The following is a 22,973-nucleotide window of genomic DNA, read 5'->3' as shown; positions in this document are numbered from 1 at the left end:
TTACAATTACACATATATCACATTACAACATATTACAATATCACACTGTTACCATGAGCTTCAGCACTCCTTGGGATGGGAATTACTGATTGTAACAAGAATGGAAGAAAATAAAAATAAAGTGTCTAGGGGCAATGTTCTTTAGTTGAACAAAAGGCAATCTGTAGCAGTGTTTATTCACATTAAGGGGAGAAACGTACAATTAAAGCATGGAATTGTTGTCACCCTACCATAGTTACCCAACCACATGCAACTAAATTTAAGGTAGCTATTTTTTCCCCAAGAACCCTTTCTTGCTTCAGTCTTCCCCCACCACCTCCAGTTTAAATTCCATTTGTAAATTTTTTGGAGGACCAGGAAACCAAAACCAAAAAATCATGACACCAATGTGATAGCCACCCATTGATATTCAACACCTTGAAGAATAATCTCATCAGCTAGAGGACTGTCTGCAACACAAGACATAGCGCATTCAAGAATCAAGGGGAAACTTAAAAAACAGTCTTTTCATATTTTAAAAAGTGTATTTCCTTTTTGAAAGATGAAAATGCACTTAAAACAGTGAGCAGTTGATAAAATTGTATCAATACAATGCATTTGAGTAATTGCACAGCAGGTGTCATTACATTTTCCTTATGTTTTTTATGCGAACAGGGTCAGATACAGAGAGGTGAGAAGATGTTGGTGCAAAGCATAATGCATAAAGCATAAATCAGCGATTGGGTGGAATGGCCCATTTCTTAGGCTCTATGTAACTTAATAAGGCTCAATGTAACTTAATACAAGTTCAAAATTTAGGCAAGCTGTCAACACAGCTAATTAAATTTTATTCACAGATAAAAGGAAATTAAAAACATTCTGTCCCTTCTCAGAAATTGTAGAATAGCACAACAAAGAAAAGTATGGTGGTGCATATTTATGTACAACTTTTTCTCAGCAATAATCTTGAGAAATATTCCAGCTTCTGTTCAGAAGCAGAAGTTAAACAAGTTGAAATAGAAGATAGACAAACTGCTGGAATAACTCAGCGGGACAGGCACCATCTCTGGAGAGAAGGAATGGATGTTGTTTTGGGTCGAGATGCAAAACGCCACCCATTCCTTCTCTCCAGAAATGCTGCCTGTCCCAGCTGAGCTACTTCAGCATTTTGTGTCTATCTTCAGTTTAAACCAGCACCCCTCAGTTCCTTCCTGCAAGTTTAAATATAAATTGGTCTTTGATCCACAGTTTTGTACGCCTCATACCTTTTTGGAGAAGTCCTTTTCTCTTTGGTTTTGTGTTTCACTTTTCTCCTGCTCACTGAGTAAATGCAGTCTCTTCTGTTGATCGTGCTCCGATTCCACACGCCGTAAACAATCTCGCAGAATTTTGATCTCACCTTTTTTTATCTGTAGTTCTTCTTGTACTTCATTAAACTACATTAATAAGATAGTTTTTTAATGCACAGAGAACATAAAAAATAATTAAATCAAACATTTTATATACCAATATTCATTAAACATGCAACGGTTAGGATGCAAAAAAACTAAATTTGGCTGAAATGCAAATATTCAAAGACTGAATGAAGACTGCTACTTGGGTACATACAAGATTTGTTTTAAATTGCAAAATTGTAGTATATTAATCTCTTAAAAGTAGAAATTAAAAAAAATGATATTATGGTAATACACAACTATATGAATGTATAATTTATTATTAATGTTTTATGTTTTATGTGTCATTCTTAATTGTTACTAGCACCAAGGCAAATTCCTTGTATGTGTACATATAACCATATAATATGGTTATATGGTTATGGTAGCACCAAGGCAAATTCCTTGTATGTGTACATACTTGGCCAATAAACTTATTCATTCATTCATTCATTCAATTCCATATTATCACAAGGGATGACACAGAACTCCACAGTATCGACCAGCCCAAAACGATTTACCATGAAAGTTCCTGTACATCGCATAAACGTGACAATTGTATGAACTAGGGCAGGATATGTCTCTTTGGAAAATGATGCGCAGAATTTAACAAAATAATGTATACGAACATTATTTCAGTTCAATTGATGGAATAAAAAAACGTGCATTACCAAAATTAATTTTGAGGTTCACCCACAGTTATGAACAGTTAAAGTAGCGATTAGATTAAAGTTCAAGAAAAATAAGATTCAAGTCGAATGAATAAACCCATAATGACAATTTAAAAAAGTTATTAGCTGCACTGAATACAAAAACAAGACTTACAAACATAATCTAGCATCAAAGCTTATTTTGCTGTTCCTTGCAATATCTCTGAAAATTGAGGTACAGGACTTTCTTTTTGGTGTTCTAATTATTCATGAAATTCCTTTTTAGACATGCAAGAGTAACCAACAGTAGCTTTTTTTGTTCTAATAATAATTGTACATTTCTGATATTTTGCTCTCAACCAAAACAGAAAAGTTCCATAGGGGAGAATGGGGAAGAATAAGTAAAGCCTTGTTAATAAATGGATCATAAAGATCCAAAACATTATATAATTATAATCAGCTCACGGGATAAAACAATGTGGCGGAATACAATGAAAGTGCTATAAAAATTAAAGCCTTTGGCTGTTAAGTAGACTTCTAACTCAGAGATAACAAATCTCTGAAAATGCACTGAAAGTTTTCATGAATGTTGAAACCAAAGAACATCTGGTTTGCCTTACTGCAGACCACGTCAATTGTTTTGACACAGCCTTGAGATTAGAAATGACTCAATAAATGCATACAAACCCTACAAAAACACCAACATACTTTTAACATTAAAGCATTTTAGCTTTGCCAAAATCAATGTAATGACAATTTGAGATAGAACAAATTGCCAGCCACGAGTACAATATGAGCACAAGCAGGAATAATTTAAATACGTTCTCCAAGATCATGATGACAGATCCATTAAGACAGGTAGTCAACCAGCAAATGACATGCAAAGACTGGATACCAAATATGGTATTTATCTTCATCGTATTTGCCAGCTTGATTCGCTAAAAAACATAATTATAGAAAAGCACAATGTACACCACCTGCTCCCTCAGCTTGCTGTGTTGTTCTTGAAGAACTTCAAAGCCAAATGAATCAACATTTTTACACTGAATGAGACCATTCTCTGTGGAACAAAAATGAACAAAGTCACTTGACGATTAAATTGCAATGTGCAGAGAAGATGTGCAGACTCAACTTGTACATGCACCAGGTGCACATATATAATATTGTTTGTGCCTTTTTCTTGTTCTAACTTTCATAAAATGTAAAACAAAACTCTTTCTTCATACCTTTCTACCCATAACGAATTCAGATTGTTGTTTAACTATTTTCAACCACTCTCTCGATTTTATTTTTCCACTTTTTTTCCTCACAACCTTGGTCCTAAATTGGTTCCTTTTGTGAACTCAGCAGGATCCCAGAATAGAAGGAATGGGTGATGTTTCGGGTCGAGACCCTTCTTCAGTCTTGATCTGAAACGTCACCCATTCGTTCTATCCAGAGAGGCTGCCAGTCCCGCTGAATTACTCCAGCATTTTGTATCTGTTTTCGGTGTAAACCAGCATCTGCAGTTCCTTCCTACACTTGTTCCTTTTATTCCTCTCTTGGGCTTACTATTTTTAATTTATCAACAACATAAATGTCCTCTTTTCACTCCTCATTTCCATTTGCTATTTATCAATTTAGATTATCTCACTTGACTTCTCCCACACCCGTATTTTGTTTGTAACTGTAAAGTACATCCCCTCTAATACTTTTTTTTCTTTCTCCTCCAAATATATAAAAATACAGCATATGTTGACCACATCTTGTTCAGCTCACTACACTTGTTTCTTTAACCCTCTAATACAATTTATAATTTCACTCACACTTGGAATAATACCAGTCTTATAATAACTGAAGGATGTAATGTATTGTATTGGAGAAATGAACTGTGTCAGTGGGTGTTTCACATGCATGCAAATAATAATGGTCGAATTATTCATTACAATCCACAGATATTGGTACAAATTGTGACAAGCACTATGGCTTGTCAATTCATCACAAAAGAGTAGTCCCAATTATAAACAGATAAATGATGGACCATAGATTCAAAAATAATAAAACCCTGGAATAAAGTTTTATATTATAAAAATTTAATCTAATTATTTGATTCACTCTCAACAGATCTGTGGATGACATCCATCTCTAATTCTTCAACACTGCCATTTATAAAGCAACGTATATATTCTTGGATTGCCAATACAATTTTTTTTTACATGAATGAGAATTATTCAATAAACTTTAAGCCATCTGATTCAGTCACCATCAGCTCAATCTGCCTACACTTCGAGTCGCTAGTTCAGTTGAATAATCTTAAATGCAAATTAAACCTTTACTACACGCAAACTACGCAATGTTGCTCTTTCAAATCTTTTGCCTTAAGCTTCACCCATTTTCACGTCTTTCATTACCTCCTAAGTTCTAAAGAATTAATTTCAAGATCATGTAGAAAGTAGAAACTACTCACTTGGAAATGTGTAAGAATTTTGGTTACAAAATGTTGGTTACAAAATCAATTCCACTACTTTGCAATTACAATATTATTGTGCTACAATACATAATGGCATACCATGACAAAAATTCTGTTTTCATGGAAGTAGTGCCAAAATAATACGGGCACAGTAGTAGAGCCTCATCACTGTCATTGCTTCTTCTTGTGCCAGTTTTTGCTCCAACTCCCTTCGTCAACAAGAAGACAGTGGCACAGCCTGTAAAACTACTGCCTCATGGCTGCAGTTCCTGACCTCTGGTGCTGCTTGCTGTTTGGATTTCCTCCTATTTCTTTCCACATTCAAAATGCACTCTGAACTATCAGGTGAAATGGCCCTGCCAATTACTCTTGGTGTAAATCGGTAGTTGGAGAAAAAGAATAAGTTACAGAGAAAGAGTGAGAATGGGATAGAGGGGTTGCTCAGAGCCAACAGAAAAATGCTGGGAAGCAGAAGACTGGACCAAGGAAAATAATTTTTTTTAAAGGAATTAATATAATGCTTCACGTTTACTATCATAAATACCACAATTTAAAATAAAACATTACCATGAAGTCCCTTTGCTATATTTTCGCTGTTTAATGCTCTTGTGGAAAAAGAGGCATCTTTTGCATTTGCATAGTCTTTTACTACTGGCATGTCTTTGTTATTCTTATCAGTCACTGATGTTGTGGGAGCATTGGACCCAGGCTTCGTTTCTTGAATTATAACTTGTGAAGCTAGAATATCCAGTTCCTCCAAGTCATCAGCAGTGAAATCTTCATTATCCCCAAAGAGATCTTCATTTGCTTTTGCATCTTTTGCTTGTTCTCCCTTGTGACGTTTGTTTGGTGGAAATCCTTCACTTCCATGACTTATATTCTTTTTTCCTCGGTTTGACAATCCCGAAAAGGTTGAAACTGGAACTTGTGAAGGCAAATTTTCCACGCTATAAATAATAGAAGTGTTTCGTTTCTTTCCCGAGTTCATAAAGAGAGAGTTTGATGACATTATTCCCACATTAAACTCTGCAAGACAGAACGACCAACAAATAAAACATGCATAATCCACTCCAAAGGAAAATACCTCTTTCTTTAAGTCAATAGAAGATCTCTTCATCTCACTCAACAAAATACTAAGAGAAAACATGGAATTCTAAGGAACAAAATTGATCGCCACTTAGAAAGGCAGGGAGTGATTAGGGATGGACAGAAAATTGCCCAACAAATTTGGCTAAGCATATTGATGACAGCAGTGCGGCAGATATCATCTACACGGACAACAGCAAGGGTTTTGATAAGTCCCCGTTTGGCAGTCTGGTACAAAATGTTAAAGCCCACAGGATCCAAGGCGGAAATTGGCTTGGTATTAGGAAACGGATCATGATTGGTTGCTTTCCTGTTACCAGTGTCTATCACAAGAAATATTGCCGGAACCCTTAATGTTTGGCATTAACAACATTAGCAACTTGGATGTGAATGTATGAGGTATATAAATTAGTTTGCAAGAGAAACCAAAATTGTTCTCGTGGATTTGGGCTGTAAAACAGGTATGATATGGGCTGGGAATGATGATGAACAGAGGGGCATACGGATATGTCGAAAAATCCATGAAAGTGGCAGCGCAGATTAATAGTGTGATGAAAATACTGAATGCCTTCATTGGCTGCAGCATAGAAAGATGGGACATCATGCAACAGGTTTATAAAACTTTGGTAGACACAAAAAGCTGGAGTAACTCAGTGGGACAGACAGCATCTCTGGAGAGAAGGAATCGGGTTAAGACTCTTCTTCAGTCTTTGATTTGGCCACACCTTGAGTATTGTGTGCCAGTCTAGGCGGCACAGTGGCTGCCTCACAACACCAGAGACCCAGGATCAATCCTGACTACGGGTGGTGTCTATACGGAGATTGTACATTCTCGCTGCGACCGTGTAGTTTTTCTCCAAGTGCCCCAGTTTCCACCCATATTCCAAAGATGTGCAGGCTTGTAGGTTAATTGGCTTCTGTCAAAATTGACCTCTAATGTGTAGGATAGAACTAGTGTATGGGCGATCAGTGGTCGGTGCAGACTCAGTGGGCCGAAGGGCCTGTTTCCACGCTGTATCACGGAACTAAACAATACACATTATAAGAATGGAGAAGATGCAGAGATTTGAACAGGATATTGCCTAGATTGAAGCATTAGGGTTGTCGGGAGAGACTGGGTAAGCTAGGTTTATTTTTCCTGCAGCAGAGACTGGTCGGTGGGGGCGCTGCAATGGTGGCAGCCCTGTCAGCAGCGCATTAGTTATTTTCAACTTCTTTTTTTTTTTAGTATGTTTTAAAGTATGTTTTTAATGTTTCTTTGTGTGTTTTGTGTGGGGGGTGGTGTGGGGGGGGTGAGGGGGAAACCGTTTCGGTCGCCTCCTCCAAGGAGAGGCGACTTTTTCTAGGTCGCCTCCCCCGTGGCCTAACAGCGAGGATCGGTGCGGCCTTTCCCGGAGACGCGCACGGGGCTCGGGGCTCCGGCGGCGGGTGCAGCGTGGACTGTCAACGCGGAGCCCTCGCTGGGGCTCGCTGGAGGGGACCGGCAGCCTGAAGCCGCGGTCAGCACAGCTCTCCAGCTGGCGCAGCGTCTACAGCCCGGGATCCCTCGTGGGGGACCCAGGGATAAGAAGAAGCCATCACTGCTGACCCGCGGCCAACCATCACCCCTGGAGGGGAGCTTCGACCGCCGGCCCTGCAGTCTGCGGCGCTTCTGGCTGCGACGTGGAGGGAACTTTAAATCTTCGGCCGCCGGCCTGCGGCCTACACGAACTTAAAGCCGCGGTCTCCGGTGGGGAAGAGCCGATTCTGGACTTACCTGGACTCGTACCTTGTCCTTACCATCTGGACGCCTGCAACGGCGGCTGCGGAGGGTTGAGGTCCCGATCACGGGGGAAAATGGAGGAGGACTGGCCAAATTGTGTGCCTTCCACCATAGTGATGAATGCTGTGGTGGATGTTTATGTTAAATTTTTATTGTGTTTTTGTGTGTGCTCTTTATCATTGTATCGCTGCTGACATATTCATTTCACTTGCACTTTTTGTGCAATGTGACAAATAAACCGTATTGCATTGACGATTGAAAAACATACAATTGTGAGGGAGATAGACACATTGAAACATAGAAAGTAGGTGCCATTCAATATGATCATGGCTGATCATCCAGAATCAGTATCCTGTTCCTGTTTTTTTCCCCATATTCCTTGATTCTGTTAGCCTCAAGAGCTATATCTAACTCTTTCTTGAATACATCCAGTGAATTGGCCTCCACTGCCTTCTGTGGCAGAGAACTCCACAGATTCACAACTCTCTGGGTGAAAACGTTTTTCCTCATCCCAGTCCTAAATGGCCTACCCCTTCTTCTTAAACTGTGACCCCTGGTTCTGGACTCCCTCAACATCGGGAACAATTTTCCTGCATCTAGCCTGTCCAATCCCTTAAGAATGTTATATGTTTCTATAAGATCATCCTTCTAAATTCCAGTGAATACAAGCCCAGTTGATCTATTCTTTCATCATGTTAGTCCCAGCATCCCGGAATTTAAACTGGTTAACCTACGCTGCACTCCCTCAGTAGCAAGAATGTCCTTCCTCAAATTAGGAGACCAAAACTGCACACAATACTCCAGGTGCAGTCTCACCAGGGTCCTGCACAACTGCAGTAGGACCTCCTTGCTCCAATATTCAAATAATCTTGCTATGAAAGCAAGCATGCCATTAGCTTTCTTCACTGCTTGCTGCACCTGCATGCGTACTTTCAGTGGCTCATGTACAAGGACACCTAGGTCTCGTTGTACCTCCCCTTCTCCAAATCCGACACCATTCAGATAATAATCTGCCTTTTTGTTCTTGCCTGCAAAGTGGATAACCTCACATTTATCCACATTATACTGCATCTGCCCACCCACCCAATCTATCCATCACTTTGCAGCCTCATAGCATCCTCCTCACAGCTCATACTGCCACCCAGCTTTGTGTCTTCTTCAAACTTGGAGAGGTTACATTTAATTCCTTCATCTAAAAAATAATTAATATATATTGTAAATAAATGGGCTCACAGCACTGAGCCTTGCGGATTGATTGTAAATTGATTACGGATAGATAGTTAAACAATAATAATTGTAAAAGTAGAGCTGTTAAAAGTGAGGGGTTAGAATGGATCAGATGGTGGTTGGAGTCTAGAACACACTATCGGACAACGTGGTGGAGCCAGATACTCATACAACATTTAAGAAAGATTAAGAATAAGGAGTAAGCCATTTAGAACGGAGATACTTTTTCACACACAGAGTTGTGAGTGTGGAATTCTCTGCCTCTGAGGGTGATGGAGGCCAGTTTTCTGGATACTTTCAAGAGAGAGCTAGATAGGGCTCTTAAAGATAGTGGGGTCAGGGGATATGAGGAGAAGGCAGGAACGGGGTACTGATTGGGGATGATCATCCACGAGTAGTTGCTCTACTCAACAGCCAAAAATCTGGAGCCTCCCTTTGATCTGGAATTCTGCTGGTTCACAGGCTTGATCAATGGTGTTTTATCATTAATGTTTTATTATTATTAATGTTTAGAGTTTTCTGAGTCATTCGTAAGTGTCACTGTATGTCATGTTGTTACTTGTGGGCGGAGCACCAAGGCAAATTCCTTGTATGTGAATACTTGGCCAATAAACTTACTTACACCCAAGATCACATTGAATGGCGGTGCTGGCTCAAAGGGCCGAATGGCCTACTCCTGCACCTATTGTCTGTTATCACCATAAGAACTTAAATGACAGGTATAAAAGGCCACGGAACACACATGGAGTTAGTGTACAACAGATGGCATGCATATGATGGGCCAAAGTGCCTATTTCTATGCTCTATGACACTATGTCCCAAGCAGATCAACAATTATCCTTCTAAAATCCAGTGACTAGAAACCTAATTTGCTCAATTCTTTCTTATAAGACAAACATTTTGTTCCAATAGACAATAGGTGCAGGAGTAGGCCATACGGCCCTTCAAGCCAGCACTGCCATTCAATGTGATCATGGCTGATCAACCACAATCAGTTCCTGCCTTCTCCCCATATCCCCTGGCTCTGCTATCTTCAAGAGCCCTATCTAGCTCTCTCTTGAAAGTTTCCAGAGAACCGGCCTCCACCTGAGGCAGAGAATTCCACAGACTCACAAAAAGTGTTTCCACATCTCTGTTCTAAATGGCTTGCCCTTTATTCTTAAACTGTGGCCCCTGGTTCGGGACTCCCCCAACATCGGGAACATGTTTCCTGCCTCTAGCATGTCCAAACCCTTAAATATCTCATATGTTTCAATAAGAACCCCTCTCATCCTTCTAAATTCCAGAGTATACAACCCCAGCCGCTCCATTCTCTCAGCATATGACAGTCCCGCCATCCCGGGAATTAACCTGCTGAACCTTCTCTGAATTACCTCTAATTCCAGAATATCCCACCTTAAATAATGTTCAATACTGTACCAAAGGTCCAGGGATTTGCCAAGAGCGTGTACAGTTACTGCAAGACTTCCAAGCATTCCTAGTCTTCAATTCCTTTTGCATGTTAATAAAACATTCAATTTTCCTTACTAATTATTGGCTATCCTTCACATTTTCATATTTTATTACAACATTGAAAGCTGTTTGGCCCATTGAGTTATATGTTGATTCTCAAAGCAAATAAATCAATCCTATTTCCCCACTTATTTTTCTCCAACCTGTTCTCTTTCTGATGCCCATCAACCCTACCCCAGTTCTCTTGCTACACAAGGGATAGTTTACAGAAACCAATTAATTCTACCAATCAGCATGCCTTTGAAATGTGGGAGGAAACCAGAGCACCTAGGAATATCCACAGGGTGGTACACACACCAGACAGACAACACAAGAGATCAGGATTGAACCCAGGCCCCAGAGCTGTGCAGCAGCACTACTTGCTATGTCCGCATGCTGACTTCCAATATTACTTATACAAAGAGAACCTTCGCACAATTCTACAATCCCTACATATTCTACAATCTCTCTCCATTCAAACAAAAGTCTCCCAAGTAAAACAGATAACCTCACAGCCCCATACATATTCTGTCTGCAACTATGTTCTACTACATCCCATTGCAGACAATTTGCATCCTTCTTCATCCTATCCTTGCTTCTGGTGGAACATGCCTTTCTTTTTCCCCCTTTTTGCTTTCATTTGTATATTCTGGCATGCTCAGTGTGTCTCAGTATGCCAGAACATACTTTACAATATTTGGCAACATTATATATAGCTTAACAGTCCATTATTTGGTGGATATGGTGGATATGGCTATCCACCATATCGCTCCTTTGTTTCAGCTCTTGTTTCACCAGTTGCCCCAAACACCAGCCACCGAATGGTGAACGAGGTCTGATTGACCTGGACGATGACACGTTGGCCTGGCTCGCCTCAACGGAGCTGCAGGTCTAAAAGACATACGACAGAAGAAGAAGAACACACCCACCTCCTCCCACCTTCTGTTTCTCAGACTAACTTGCTTCCTTGGTGCTCAAGAGTCTTCAAGCTGAAACATTAACTCGTTTCTCTTTCCACCTATATTACTTCACTTTCTGAGTTCCAGCATTTCTTCTTTTGTTTCAAATTCCTGCACCTGCAGTTGTTTTCTTGATTTCTGTCCTGCATTAAATGCAGTGATTTCTACAAGGCAGGATGTGAGGTGCTGCAATTGACCTTTGCCCTTCAGGCAGAAATTGGACATATGTCACTTCAGATGGACTTATTTCTGCCAGCATAGCTCAATAACAAAGAAAAATTCACACGAGGCAAGGATTCTAATGGAAAATAAACCCTGCAAATAGAGAATTTATATTCTACATGATCACTTCCCAATATACCTTGTTACATAGAACAATACAGCACAGGAACAAGACCTTCAGGCCACAATGTTTGTGCAGAACATGATGCCAAGACCAAATCTTAACTGCCTGTTCGTATTCTTATGCCTATCTATATGTTCTTCTACGTTTCATACGTAGGTCCTTATACGTTTTAATCTGCACTTTCTCCCTAGGTGTAACACTATATACTGCACTTTATTTTCTCTATTGCACTACCTCATGTACTCATATATGGTATCATTTTAGTAGATAGCATGCATAACAAAGTTTTCCACTCTATCTCAGTGTCCTCAGCCCATTGCATGGTCAGGTTTAAAGAATCAGGAACACAAATCATCAATGCTAAAAAACAGGAGTGCACATGTTGTTGAAAAACGACCAATTGCTCAGGCAGAGACCTGCGAGAAAAATAAGTCTATTTCAGCTCGATGCCACTATATAAGAAGAAAATATTGTAGACTTTCGCTTTTTCTTCTTTCCCACATCCTCCCTGGTCGAGCTTGTCCTGTTGAGTTACTCAAGCATTTTTGGGTCTATCTCCCTGATACTCGATTAAAATACTTCATTATTCCACAAGATCACGACCAGGAAGCTTAATGTACAGCTAGGAAAGTGCGTGTCGCATCGAAAATAGACACAAAATGCTGGAGTAACTCAGCGAGACAAGCAGCATCCCTGAAGAGAAGGGTGATGTTTCATGCATTCCTCTCTCCAGAGATGCTGCCTGGCCCACTGAGTTACTCCAGCATTTTGTGTCCATCGTGGGTTGCAGTTCCTGGAGAGAAGTCAAGACACTTGCAGTTCCTTGGAGAGAAGGAATTGGCGAAGTTTCAGTTTGAGATCCTTCTTCAGTCTGAAGCAAAGATCCTATAGGATCTTCAGCCTGAAGAAGGGTCTCGACCCGAAACGTCGCCAATTCCTTCTCTCCATAGATGCTGCCCGACCCGTGGAGTTTCTCCAGCATGCTGTGTCTATCTTCCAATTCACCAGCATCTGCAGTTCTTTCTTAAATATCTGCAGTTCCTCCCTACACATCAGAGTTCGCATCTATTTATTGAATAATGCAATGTCTGGGCCGATGTGGCTTGTCCATGCACCGCATCAATGCGAGCAACTACTAGGCTGCAAAGTCCCAGACCCAATACTCACCGGCTCTTAAACCGCCACAACCATGTTGTCCGCAGCTAGCAACGCCACGTCGCTGCAGCCAATCGCCGCTTCACTTCCTCCCGGCACCCTCCCGCTCACGTCCCTCCATCAGGCGCTCCGATTGGCCCACGGTGTCCTGCAAGGTCCAAACGGGACAGTCCCGCAACGCGTTTTGAATCACTGAGAATAATGCTCTGTGCCATCTATTATTTTAAACGTTTAAACAAGTTTAAAATAAAGTATTTTATTCTATTGACAGAATTATATTCAGTTATTGCAACTGTTTATTTTTACAAATATATATATATATATAGTCAGTCACCTTTGTCACATGAACATACAAGATATACAGTGAAATGAAAGTGGCAATGCCTGCGGGATACAGAACAGAACCAGTGGGGTGGGAGACTGCAACCTTCCCATCTATAAGATCTTTGCTTCCCATGGTCCGCCCTGTTTCGACAAATGCAATCAACCCCAAAGATCTTATAGCGAAGCTATAAGATCTTTGATCAACCCGGCGTGCACAATCAAACAAGATCAAATAGAACAAGTTGTCCTACAACTTTAGGCTGTGCACGCCACACGCAAGAAGAAGAAGAACAGAACCAGTATTTACAATTAAAAAAGACACAACAATAATTAAACCCTGTGTTCAAGAAGGAATTGCAGATGCTGGAAAATCGAAGGTACACAAAAATGCGGGAAGAAGGGTTTCGGCCCGAAACGTCACCTATTTCCTTCGCTCCATAGATGCTGCTGCACCCGCTGAGTTTCTCCAGCATTTTTGTGTACCTAGTAATTAAACCCTGGTGAGATTAGAGTTTACAGTCCTGATGGCTTGTGGGAAGAATCTCCGTCTCATCCCCTCTGTTTTTGCAGCGTGACAGCGGAGGCGTAGCAGCTGGAACAGTCTGTTGCTGGGGTGGTAGGGGTCCGTCATGATCTTGGTGGCTCTGGATCTGCATCTCCTGGTGTATAGGTCCTGCAGGGCAGGGGCGTCTTAACGCATGGGCACGCTGGACAGTTGCCTGGGGTCCAACGAGCATAGGGGCCGCATGTAATCTATTTATCGTAGAATGCAGGGCTGCCAACTCTCACGCATTGAGCGTGAGAATCACGCATTTGGCCAAATTCTCACACTCTCACACTGATCACAAATTTCTCACGCTCTGTCATGAGAAATTCAACGAGAGTTCAAAACTCATATCATCTGCAAGGGCCGCGAGTGTTGGAGAGCCAGGGCTAAGGGAGGGATGGAAGCAACATTGGGGGGAGATGCGGACGGGGAGCCGGGGCTGGCGAGTGTTTGCTGGGCTGGCCAGTGTTTGGCGGGCTGGCAAGTCGCTCGCTGCAGCTCCAGCCATGGAGCAGCCCAAAGATACTGGAGGAGCTCCTCTAGTATCTTTGGAGCAGCCTCAGTGCAATAGTCCTAGGCTGTCGGAGGCGTCGGAAGCGTTGCGCAGCTGCCGTTAAAGTGTCTGCCGAATTCGCCCAGGTGACCGGCATGGATCAGGCTACGGCTCGGTGCATCCTGGAGGACCTGGCAGTGAATGAGTGTCACCCAGCGTAGCAATTAAGGCCATGTCCTGCTCCCAGCGACAGTCGGAATTTAAGGATTTGCGGGAAATGGCTGACATGAGCGAGGCGGGCGAGCGGCAGGAGAGAGGTATGTGGACCGCGGAACCGGAGGACTAGGTGGGGGGGGGGGGGGGGGCATTTTTTTTGCTAGACATTTTCCAATATATCTGGCTTTGGACGAGACGCTGCTATGCTCTGAGCAACCTGGTCGTGGGTGTTCGAGAGACGGGACGGAGGGAGGGATGGAAGCCGAAGCAGCGGCGGAGGCAGATGTGGACGGGGAGCCGGGGTTGGCGAGTGTTTGCCGGGCTGGCGAATCGCTTGCTGCAGCTCCGGCCATGGAACAGCCTCAGTGCAAGAGTCTCGAGCTGTGGTGACCAACATGGATCAGGCTGCGGCTCGGTGCAACCTGGAGGACAACCAGTGGCTGTTGGAAGTAGGTACCAAGCACTGGGTAGAAGTGCTGGAAGATAGTGGCCTTCAAATGGTAGTGGTTGGAGAAAGCATCCTGCTTGTCTGCTAGATTTTCACTTACTGTAACTGTAGGAAAAATGTTACCGATGTTTGGGGAGTCCAGAACCAGGGATCACAGTTTAAGAATAAAGGCCAGTTAGGACTGAGATGAGGACAATCTTTCTTCACCCAGAAAGTTGTGAATCTGGAATTCTCTGCCACAGAAGACAGTGGAGGCCAATTCGCTGGATATTTTCAAGAGAGTTACATTTTGCTCTTGGGGCTAACTAAATCAAGGGATATGAGGAAAAAACAGGAAAGAGTTTACTGATTTTAGAAGAACAGCCATGATCATATTGAATGGCAGTACTGGCTCGAAGGGCCGATAGCCTATTCCTGCACCTATTTTCTATGTTTCTATGCTTGAGTATATGACAATAAAACTCGACCACTTGATTTTGAAGCATTCATGCATGGTGGAGTTATAATGTAGTAGTAATAATAATAATAATAATAATAATAATAATAATATATTTTATTGTCATTGCACATCAGTGCAACGAGATTTAGTATGCAGCTTCCAACCGATGTAAAGAAAAGTAAAATAAATAAATAAGCTGTGTGACGTGACCATCGGAGGGAGACAGTCCAGGGGGGATGGGGGGGGCACTCAGCAGGGTCGGTTCAGAGCCGCTATAGCTCTGGGGAATTAAGCTGTTTCTGAGTCTGAAAGTTCGAGCGTAGAAGGCCGAAGTAGTCATAGAGTGATACAGTGTGAAAACAGGCCCTTCGGCGCAACATATCCCAGCTGCCTGCTTTTGGTCCATACCTCTCCAAACCTGTCCTATCCATGTATCAGTCTAACTGTTTCTTAAATTTTGGGATAGTCCCTGCTTCAACTACCTCCTCTGGCGGCTTGTTCCATACACCCACCATCGTTTGTGTGGAAAAAGTTACCCCTTAAAAAGTTACCGCTTAAAAATACTTTAAACAAAATATATTGAAATCATACTTCTACAATGCACTAAAACATGATTTTAATACATCAAAATTTGGCCCGTGAAGTGCCCCATAAGATTACCGCATTAGATAAGCACCAGTGGTCTTGAACATAATAGGTTAAGTCCAGGGGGTCAGATATGGGGATTTATGTGTGGGCCAGATATATTGTCAGTGCAGAGGGGCCAGGAGCAAGGCCAAGTGTGCATCCAGAGTCAAGGTCTGGAATAGTACTAAGTGTACAGTCAAAGCTGGGACAATGGGAGTGTTCAGCACTGGGAACCTAAGTAGATAAGCAGCTATGATCAGGGATGAATAGGGGGCTCGTTGTAAGGCTGGACTCAGGGCCAGGAATGAGAGAAGGTATGCAATGGAGTCAGGGTTAGGAGTAGTACCAGGTGCACAGTGAGACCCAGGTTGGTCAACATGGGCCAAGTGCTTAATTATAATCTAATTTCCATACATGAATATACTAAGATCATTCATGTGCTGCACTGGTTGATCAGAGCCTGGCTCTACTGTGGAATGTAATTACAAATGTAATTTAGCCTAACCTTATTCATAGCTAATCCAATTTAAAGCATAAATATTGCATTCAAGTGTACATGAAAAGACTCGCTACAGTATGCACCAGATTGCACAATTTCAAGCTGAAAAATGCAAAGGCTCCGTATCAATAGGAAGGGTGGGAACCCCTCCCTCCCCCCCCCCCCCCCACTCACCCATTCCTTCTCTCCAGAGATGTTGCCTATCCCGCTGAGTTCCTCCAGCATTTTGTATCTTTCTTCTACATCTGCAGTTCCTTCCTACACTTCAACTCAGTTTCTCTCTCCAGCCTGACTTCCTGAGTTTGTCCAAAAGTTTCTGTTTTATTTCAGACTATCCACCTGCAGTTTTGTTTCATTCCCAATATTGAAACTCTCACCAAATCTCCTTTCACCCATGATTCTCGTCATTTCCCGTTAACAATGTTAACATGTCTGAACAAAAGGAATAGGTGAAGTTTCGGGTCGAGACCTTTGTTCAGGTGAAGTTTCGGGTCGAGACCCTTGTTCAGACTGAGAGTCAGGGGAAAGGAGAGAAATAGACGGTGATATAGATAGAAAAAAATGAATGAAAGATATGCAAAAAGTAACGATGATCAAGGAAAGGTGGAACCCACAATGGTCCATTGTGGGCTGTGGGGGAGGTGATGACGAGTTATACAGACTGAAACTCAAAAGGACGACAGTGAAACCAGTACGATGACTAGGGTGGGGGAGGGACGGAGAGAGAGGGAATGCAAGGGTAACGAAGTTAGAGAAATCACCAATCATATCACTGGGTTGTAAGCTGCCCGAGCAAAATATGAGGTGCTGTTCCTCCAATTTCAATTTGGCCTCACTCTGACAATGGAGGAGGCCCAGGATAGAAAGGTCAGTTACAGTAACTCAGAGGGACAGGCAGCATCTCTGAGTAACGTTTCAGGTCGAGATCTCAGTCTGAAGAAAGGTCTCAACCCAAAACGTCACCCATTTCTCTTATCCAGAGATGCTGCCTGTCCCGCTGGGTTACTTCAGCATTTTGTGTCTATCTTCGGTTTAAAGCAGCATCTGCAGTTCCTTCCGACAACAAAAGGTCAGTTAAAGTGTTTGGAAACCGGGAGATCGCTTAGCCCAAGGCGGACTGAATGAAGGTGTTCAGAGAAACGATCACCTAGTCTACGGTTGGTCTCACTGTTATATAAGAGTCCACACCTGGAACAGCGGCCTGTAAAACTCATTATCACCTAGCCGACAGCAACAATGGACCGTTGTGGGCTCCACCTTTCTTTGATCATCATTACTTTTTGCATATCTTTCATTCATTCATTCCATATCTCTCTATATCACCGTTTATTTATCTCGTTTCTCTTTCCCCTGACTCTCAGGCTGAAGCAGGGTCTTGACCTGAAACGCATCTATTCCTTTTCTCCAGAGATGCTGCCTGACCCACTGAGTTACTCCTGCTTTTTGTGTCTATCATCAGTTTAAACCAGCATCTGCAGTTCTTTACTATACAATGTTAACATTGTTGTGTTCACATTTCTTCAGTCTGACTTTTCCCCAACTCTATAATCTACTCCATGCCTTTGATTCTCTATGATATATGGTTTCATTCCCAAATTCTGGTAGCTTGTGTTGCTACTGACTTAAAGTATCACTGATGCTTATGTCTTCAGCTGGAGTTCCCGATAAAATCCTCTGTCACTCCCTTCCTCAAAACCTAGTTCTTTGACCAAACATTTGAGCATTTACCAGGATGAGCATCATCAGTTTCCTTTTGATAATTGTTCTGTAATAGTTCAGGTCAATGTCAAGGGTTCTATATCAACAAAAGATATTACCATTGGTCTACATATTCCACAGTTAATACTTTTTGCTATTGTCCTGGCTGAAGTGTGGTGGTAGTTGCAGTTTACCAAACTGGAAATCTATTAGATGAAACCAGTTTTATCCATCTCTAGACCTGTTGGTAGTTTAAGATTCTGACCCTTGTTGGAAAGGTCTCTGTCCTGATCACTAGAATATCCAGCTCCATTGTGGGAGCAGTAAACTATAGGTGGAAAATGTCCAGCTGGTATCAGCAGAATTCTGTTGCTGTGATTCTGAACTTGATATTTCTTCATTTGGAGATCGATAAAGTTAATGCACATTGTATCTGACACCATCCGCTGCTGTTTCCCATTTTGTGTGATTATGTATGAACTTTGTCAGATTCTGTCATAAGTGGCTTGATTGATAACAATCTCAGCTCTGTGCTCAATTTCCTATTTGGACCGCACTTTATCAAAATCTATCAGGGCCAGGTCTCCGAAAGAATGATTGCACAACTATTCTCAGTAGACACACACCAACAGTAATATTGGTTTGCCTCAGATCTGAAGATACAGCTCAACTGCTAAAATTAATAGAGCAGAGTTTTGTGTCCTGATGGCAGTGGGGAGTTTTTAGCTGGAACGGTTGGGCTTTAATTTCATTAGTTAAGTACTTATTTATGTAGAGATACATCTTCCACAATTCACAGCAGTGGAGAAGTATCCCCATGAGAAGGGTTTTGGTCCGAAACGTTGCCTATTTCCTTCGCTCCATAGATATTGCTGCACCCGCTGAGTTTCTCCAACATTTCTGTGTACCTTCGATTTTCCAGCATCTGCAGTTCCTTCTTAAACACTCTGATGTACACTAGCTCACTTCAACTAGCTTTAATAACAATTTGTAAATTTACTCACAAACCAAGTTTCCCCTTTTTATTAAATATGATCATGCAGTTATTTTGATGAAAATTGAAATCGCTATTAATTTCATTCCAGATATTTGATTGAAATAAATAATGGACTTGTGTAGTGTACAGTGCTGCCAGTTTGACCCACAGAAAGCTTTTGGAACCTCACTGCATCAAATAAGCATTGCTGGTCACTTGATACCTAACACATAACCCACTTCAACAAGTTAAATATGTGGTCACTATAAAGACTGTTCAGGATCATTGCACGAAAAAATCAGGCTAGAATGTCCTTGGAATTATCCAGCCATGGCACAGAGTTTTCTGAAACATTCTCGAGACAAGTAAACTGCAGAATCTGGAATATTGAGCAAAATACAAAATGCTGTCCCTTTCCTCAATGTTCCAACCTGTCAAGTTACTCCAGCACTTTGTGTTCTGAAAAATACGAGGTCTTCATCCAAAACTTAGGTAACTGATACATGCTCTCAACGTCAGCCGCCAGTGACCTTCCTGTAATCATATCACACTCTACATTCTTCTTTTGTACGTCCTGGAATTTAGCACAAGGTTATCCAGTCTTTTTGTTTTTTTGTTGTTCTTTCATGAGATGTGCCCATCATTATTAAGGCCAGAAACATTTGTCCATCCATAATCTTTCTGATAAGATATTGGTGAGCCAGCAACTTTGAGGCTGAGGTCTGTGAATGAAAGATAATCTTCAAGAGTGCTGTTTAGTACAGGGGCAGGACTGCCGACTGCAGATGGAACCTGAAGACCAAGAGATTTGAGGGGCATCTTCTTGGAAAGTTCCCAGATATGCCGGGGATGAATTCCAGTGTCCTGGTTGATATTTATGTGTTAATGGACATAACTAAATGGATAACTACTAAATTATACTGACTACTAAATACTGTATTTAGACAAATAGAAATAAATACCAAATACACGGGTCCCGACCCAAAATATCACCTATTCATGTTCTTTATGAATGATATCTGGCTCGCTCAGTTACGCCAAGACTTTGTGTCACTTTTTTTTCAACAGGTTACTTTACGTGATGGAATGCTTTCCATTTAAAACACTTAAAAGGTGAACTTAACCTCAGACAAACCAGCCCACCCAATTGGCACCCTTAAACCATTTTAAGCATTTACCCCCTCTGCCCTGCCAGAAACACATTTCCTTGACTGTATCTTGCATTCCTCTCCTGCCTTAGAGAGAAAACATTCAGTGCAAGCTCCCTCACTCAGTACATACCATACTAACATGGAAATATATAATTCATGGATCAAAATCCCAGAACACTTAACAAAATATCTGCAAGATTTCCTTAAACTCACAGAGTGTAGCCATCAAAGCTGGTGGGTCACCACTATCTTATCAAAAGTATTGGGGATGGAATTAAGTTGCTGGCCGTAGCAGTAGCCAGCACATCTCATGAAACAGCAACAGAAAACATAGAGACAGTTGTAACCTTGGGCTATATTCTTGAACTTATTTTTAAAAAATGTGGGTTGTGATATGATTTCAGGAAGGACACCACTGGCTGAAAAACAATTTAAATTCTGATAAATTGAGGGAGACAGAGAGTACGAGTATACTGAATATTTCCTGAAATAGATATCTACCAAAATATTAAAACAAAGCCATGAATATGACTATAGATATAGTGAGGAGTAAAACTGGAGCATCAAACTATCTCCTGCAGAAACTCAGGGGGGTTGAGCAGCATCTGTGAATCAATATAAAGTTGTTACTGTAATAGATTTCAATGTGTGTCTTATAATCATACACCACGGAAACAGGCCTCCATGTTTATGCCAGCTGTCAAGTGCCTATCTATACTAATCCAATTTACCATCTTTACCATCCACAGATGCCTCTCCACCCATTGAGTTCCCACAGATTGTTTGTGCTCAATAATTCCAACATTTACAGTTATTCGTGTCTCCAAGGAATAAAACTGATTGTACATACTCAGTTTACAATTTTTGGTCGTGTAGCTTACCAGAAAATAAACGAGAAGGAAATTTGAAGTCATTTTATTATTTTTGGAATGGATGTTTAAAAACAAATACTCAATATAAGTTTGATTATCTTGATTCCAGCTTCATCTAAAACCTGATTTAAGGCGTATATTAAATCTCTGGCCTATCAAAAATGGAACTACATTTCACACTGATTAATTGACTGTGCCGCATATTTAGAAAGTGCAGGGTTGTTTATTGAGGATGCACAAAAAAGCAATAAGTCTTAAACATTTATTATGTTATTTTTACTGTCCATCCTGGGCATGTGAACTTTCCAGCTAGAAGTACAAGATGTTGTTTAGTATTCTGAAGCCTTCTGCACAGGGAACCAATACTAATCAACACTACTGTTTGCAAAAACAGTCTCTTTGCTTCAAGCATTTCACTCTGTATCCAACAAATATCAAACATATCACTTGCTAGTTAATTCGTTTCTGGAGAAGATGAATTCCCAGAAACTAAAATACACAAATCAATCTGGATGTTTTACTTTTAATCCAGCATGTGTGGACACATATTCTAACTAACTTACTTGTTGATGTGCACTGTGGAAAACCAGATGTTATTTTATTCTGTTCAATAATCCAAATACACTCCCAATACAATGTATACCTAGAAGGTAGGCTCTCCAGCAAACAACTGTGAACATAAATGTGATATTTCTACACTGAAATATATTTGTACACCGTGTTCAAATTTTCCAAGAAGCAACAGTATTCTGCAATCCTCAACAACAGATGCATACTACTAAATATATTCCATTTAAACTAATAATTTCACAGTCCAGTAAGATGAAAACAGAATTATCAACATTGGGAAATATTTGAAGTAGGATGTTTGTGTATGAAATGCTACAGGTTGTAAAGCCTATTCAATTTCATGACAGAGTCACAGTATCTTTTATAAAATTATTTCGCACTATCTTTCTGCTCATTGCTGTTTTGTAAAGACTTGCTATGCACAGATTGCCTGTCATGTTTGCCTACAGAACCACAGGGACCGCACTTCAAAGGTGATTAATTAGCTGTGAAGTACTGTTGAATATCCTCAGGAACTTAAAGCAGTATGGTACTGGAATTTATTTATTTTCTTATATCTATTTTGAATTAAGTGTGACCAATGGATTTAGCCTCATGATCTGGACTATTTCTGTCTTCTCCACATTCTTTCTTCTTCAATCTCACTGCAGCTGCTACATGAAAATATTTGAAGAAACAAACCCATGGTACAAAACAACGTTGTTTTATTGCACATGATAATACCAGAATGCATATACATGCTATCTTGAATGTTAGAAATTGAATTAAAGAAAAAGATGCCAGCACAGGTATCAAGAGGGATATTTGTGAATTAATTTTGTCATGGTGATAAGTTTCAAAATGTATCTCATAAAGTCATGAACCATAGAAACAGGGCTTTTGACCCACCATTATCTATACTGGCCATCAAGAACCAACTTATACTGATCTCCGAGACCAGAATTTGGTGCACAGCCAACTTTCTTAGATGATTTAAGTATTCGCCCAGATGCTTCTTTAGTGCTCTGAGAATACCTGCCTCCAACATCATCTCAGGTTGTTGAAGTTCCAGATTTCAACCAACTTCTGGGTGAGAAAGCTTTTCCTCTGATCTGCTCTACAATTCATACACCTCATGGTTAAACCTATGTCCTCGAGTCTAAAATACCTCAGGCTGATTTAAAAAAAAATCTATCCAATCTTTTGCCTTTCGTTATTCTGTACACTTCTATCAGTTACCCCCACAGCGTCCTCTGCTCCAAGAAAATCAAACACAACTTATTCAGTCACTACATAAGTGAAACATTTCTGCCCATGCAACATCTCCTCTGCACCCTCTCCAATGCAATTCAAAGAAGGAATTTCAAAGCCTTGGGCCTTGAATTTATACTAAAAACAGTTAGCAATGTTTTGGAGGCCAGAATTAGTGGACCATGGAGTTCCAATTTCAGTGCACATGCTTAATATTGTGATAATTCTAAAAATTCTTTCTCACTATTAATGATCTTAATTTAAAAGGCAAAGATTAAAAAGTATTTGCAAAATCATTACAGCTAGCTTGGGTTCACAATGTTCAAAAGAGCCAAAGTATGTTGAA

The 22,973-nt window shown here is 41.0% G+C and overlaps 1 protein-coding gene across 3 annotated transcripts in view; it reads right to left on the bottom strand.

Moving 5' to 3' along the window:
• The window catches only part of atrip (ATR interacting protein), a 32,753-nt gene extending 20,051 nt beyond the window's left edge, over nt 1–12,702 (bottom strand). For all 3 annotated transcript variants that reach the window (XM_055648284.1, XM_055648285.1, XM_055648286.1), the window contains exons 1-4: nt 12,550–12,702; nt 5,079–5,537; nt 3,040–3,122; nt 1,245–1,415 (exon numbers count right to left, since the gene is read on the bottom strand). In XM_055648284.1, the coding sequence (XP_055504259.1) occupies nt 1,245–1,415; nt 3,040–3,122; nt 5,079–5,520 (696 nt within the window). In that variant the 5' untranslated portion in view covers nt 5,521–5,537; nt 12,550–12,702. The remainder of the gene's footprint in view (nt 1–1,244; nt 1,416–3,039; nt 3,123–5,078; nt 5,538–12,549) is intronic.
• Nucleotides 12,703–22,973: the final 10,271 nt, after the last annotated feature.

Source organism: Leucoraja erinacea, chromosome 16 (genome assembly GCF_028641065.1).
Source record: "Leucoraja erinacea ecotype New England chromosome 16, Leri_hhj_1, whole genome shotgun sequence".
Classification (NCBI taxonomy): domain Eukaryota; kingdom Metazoa; phylum Chordata; class Chondrichthyes; order Rajiformes; family Rajidae; genus Leucoraja; species Leucoraja erinaceus.
The sequence above is the reverse complement of the archived record's forward strand: the minus strand, read 5'-3'. Positions and strand labels throughout refer to the sequence as shown.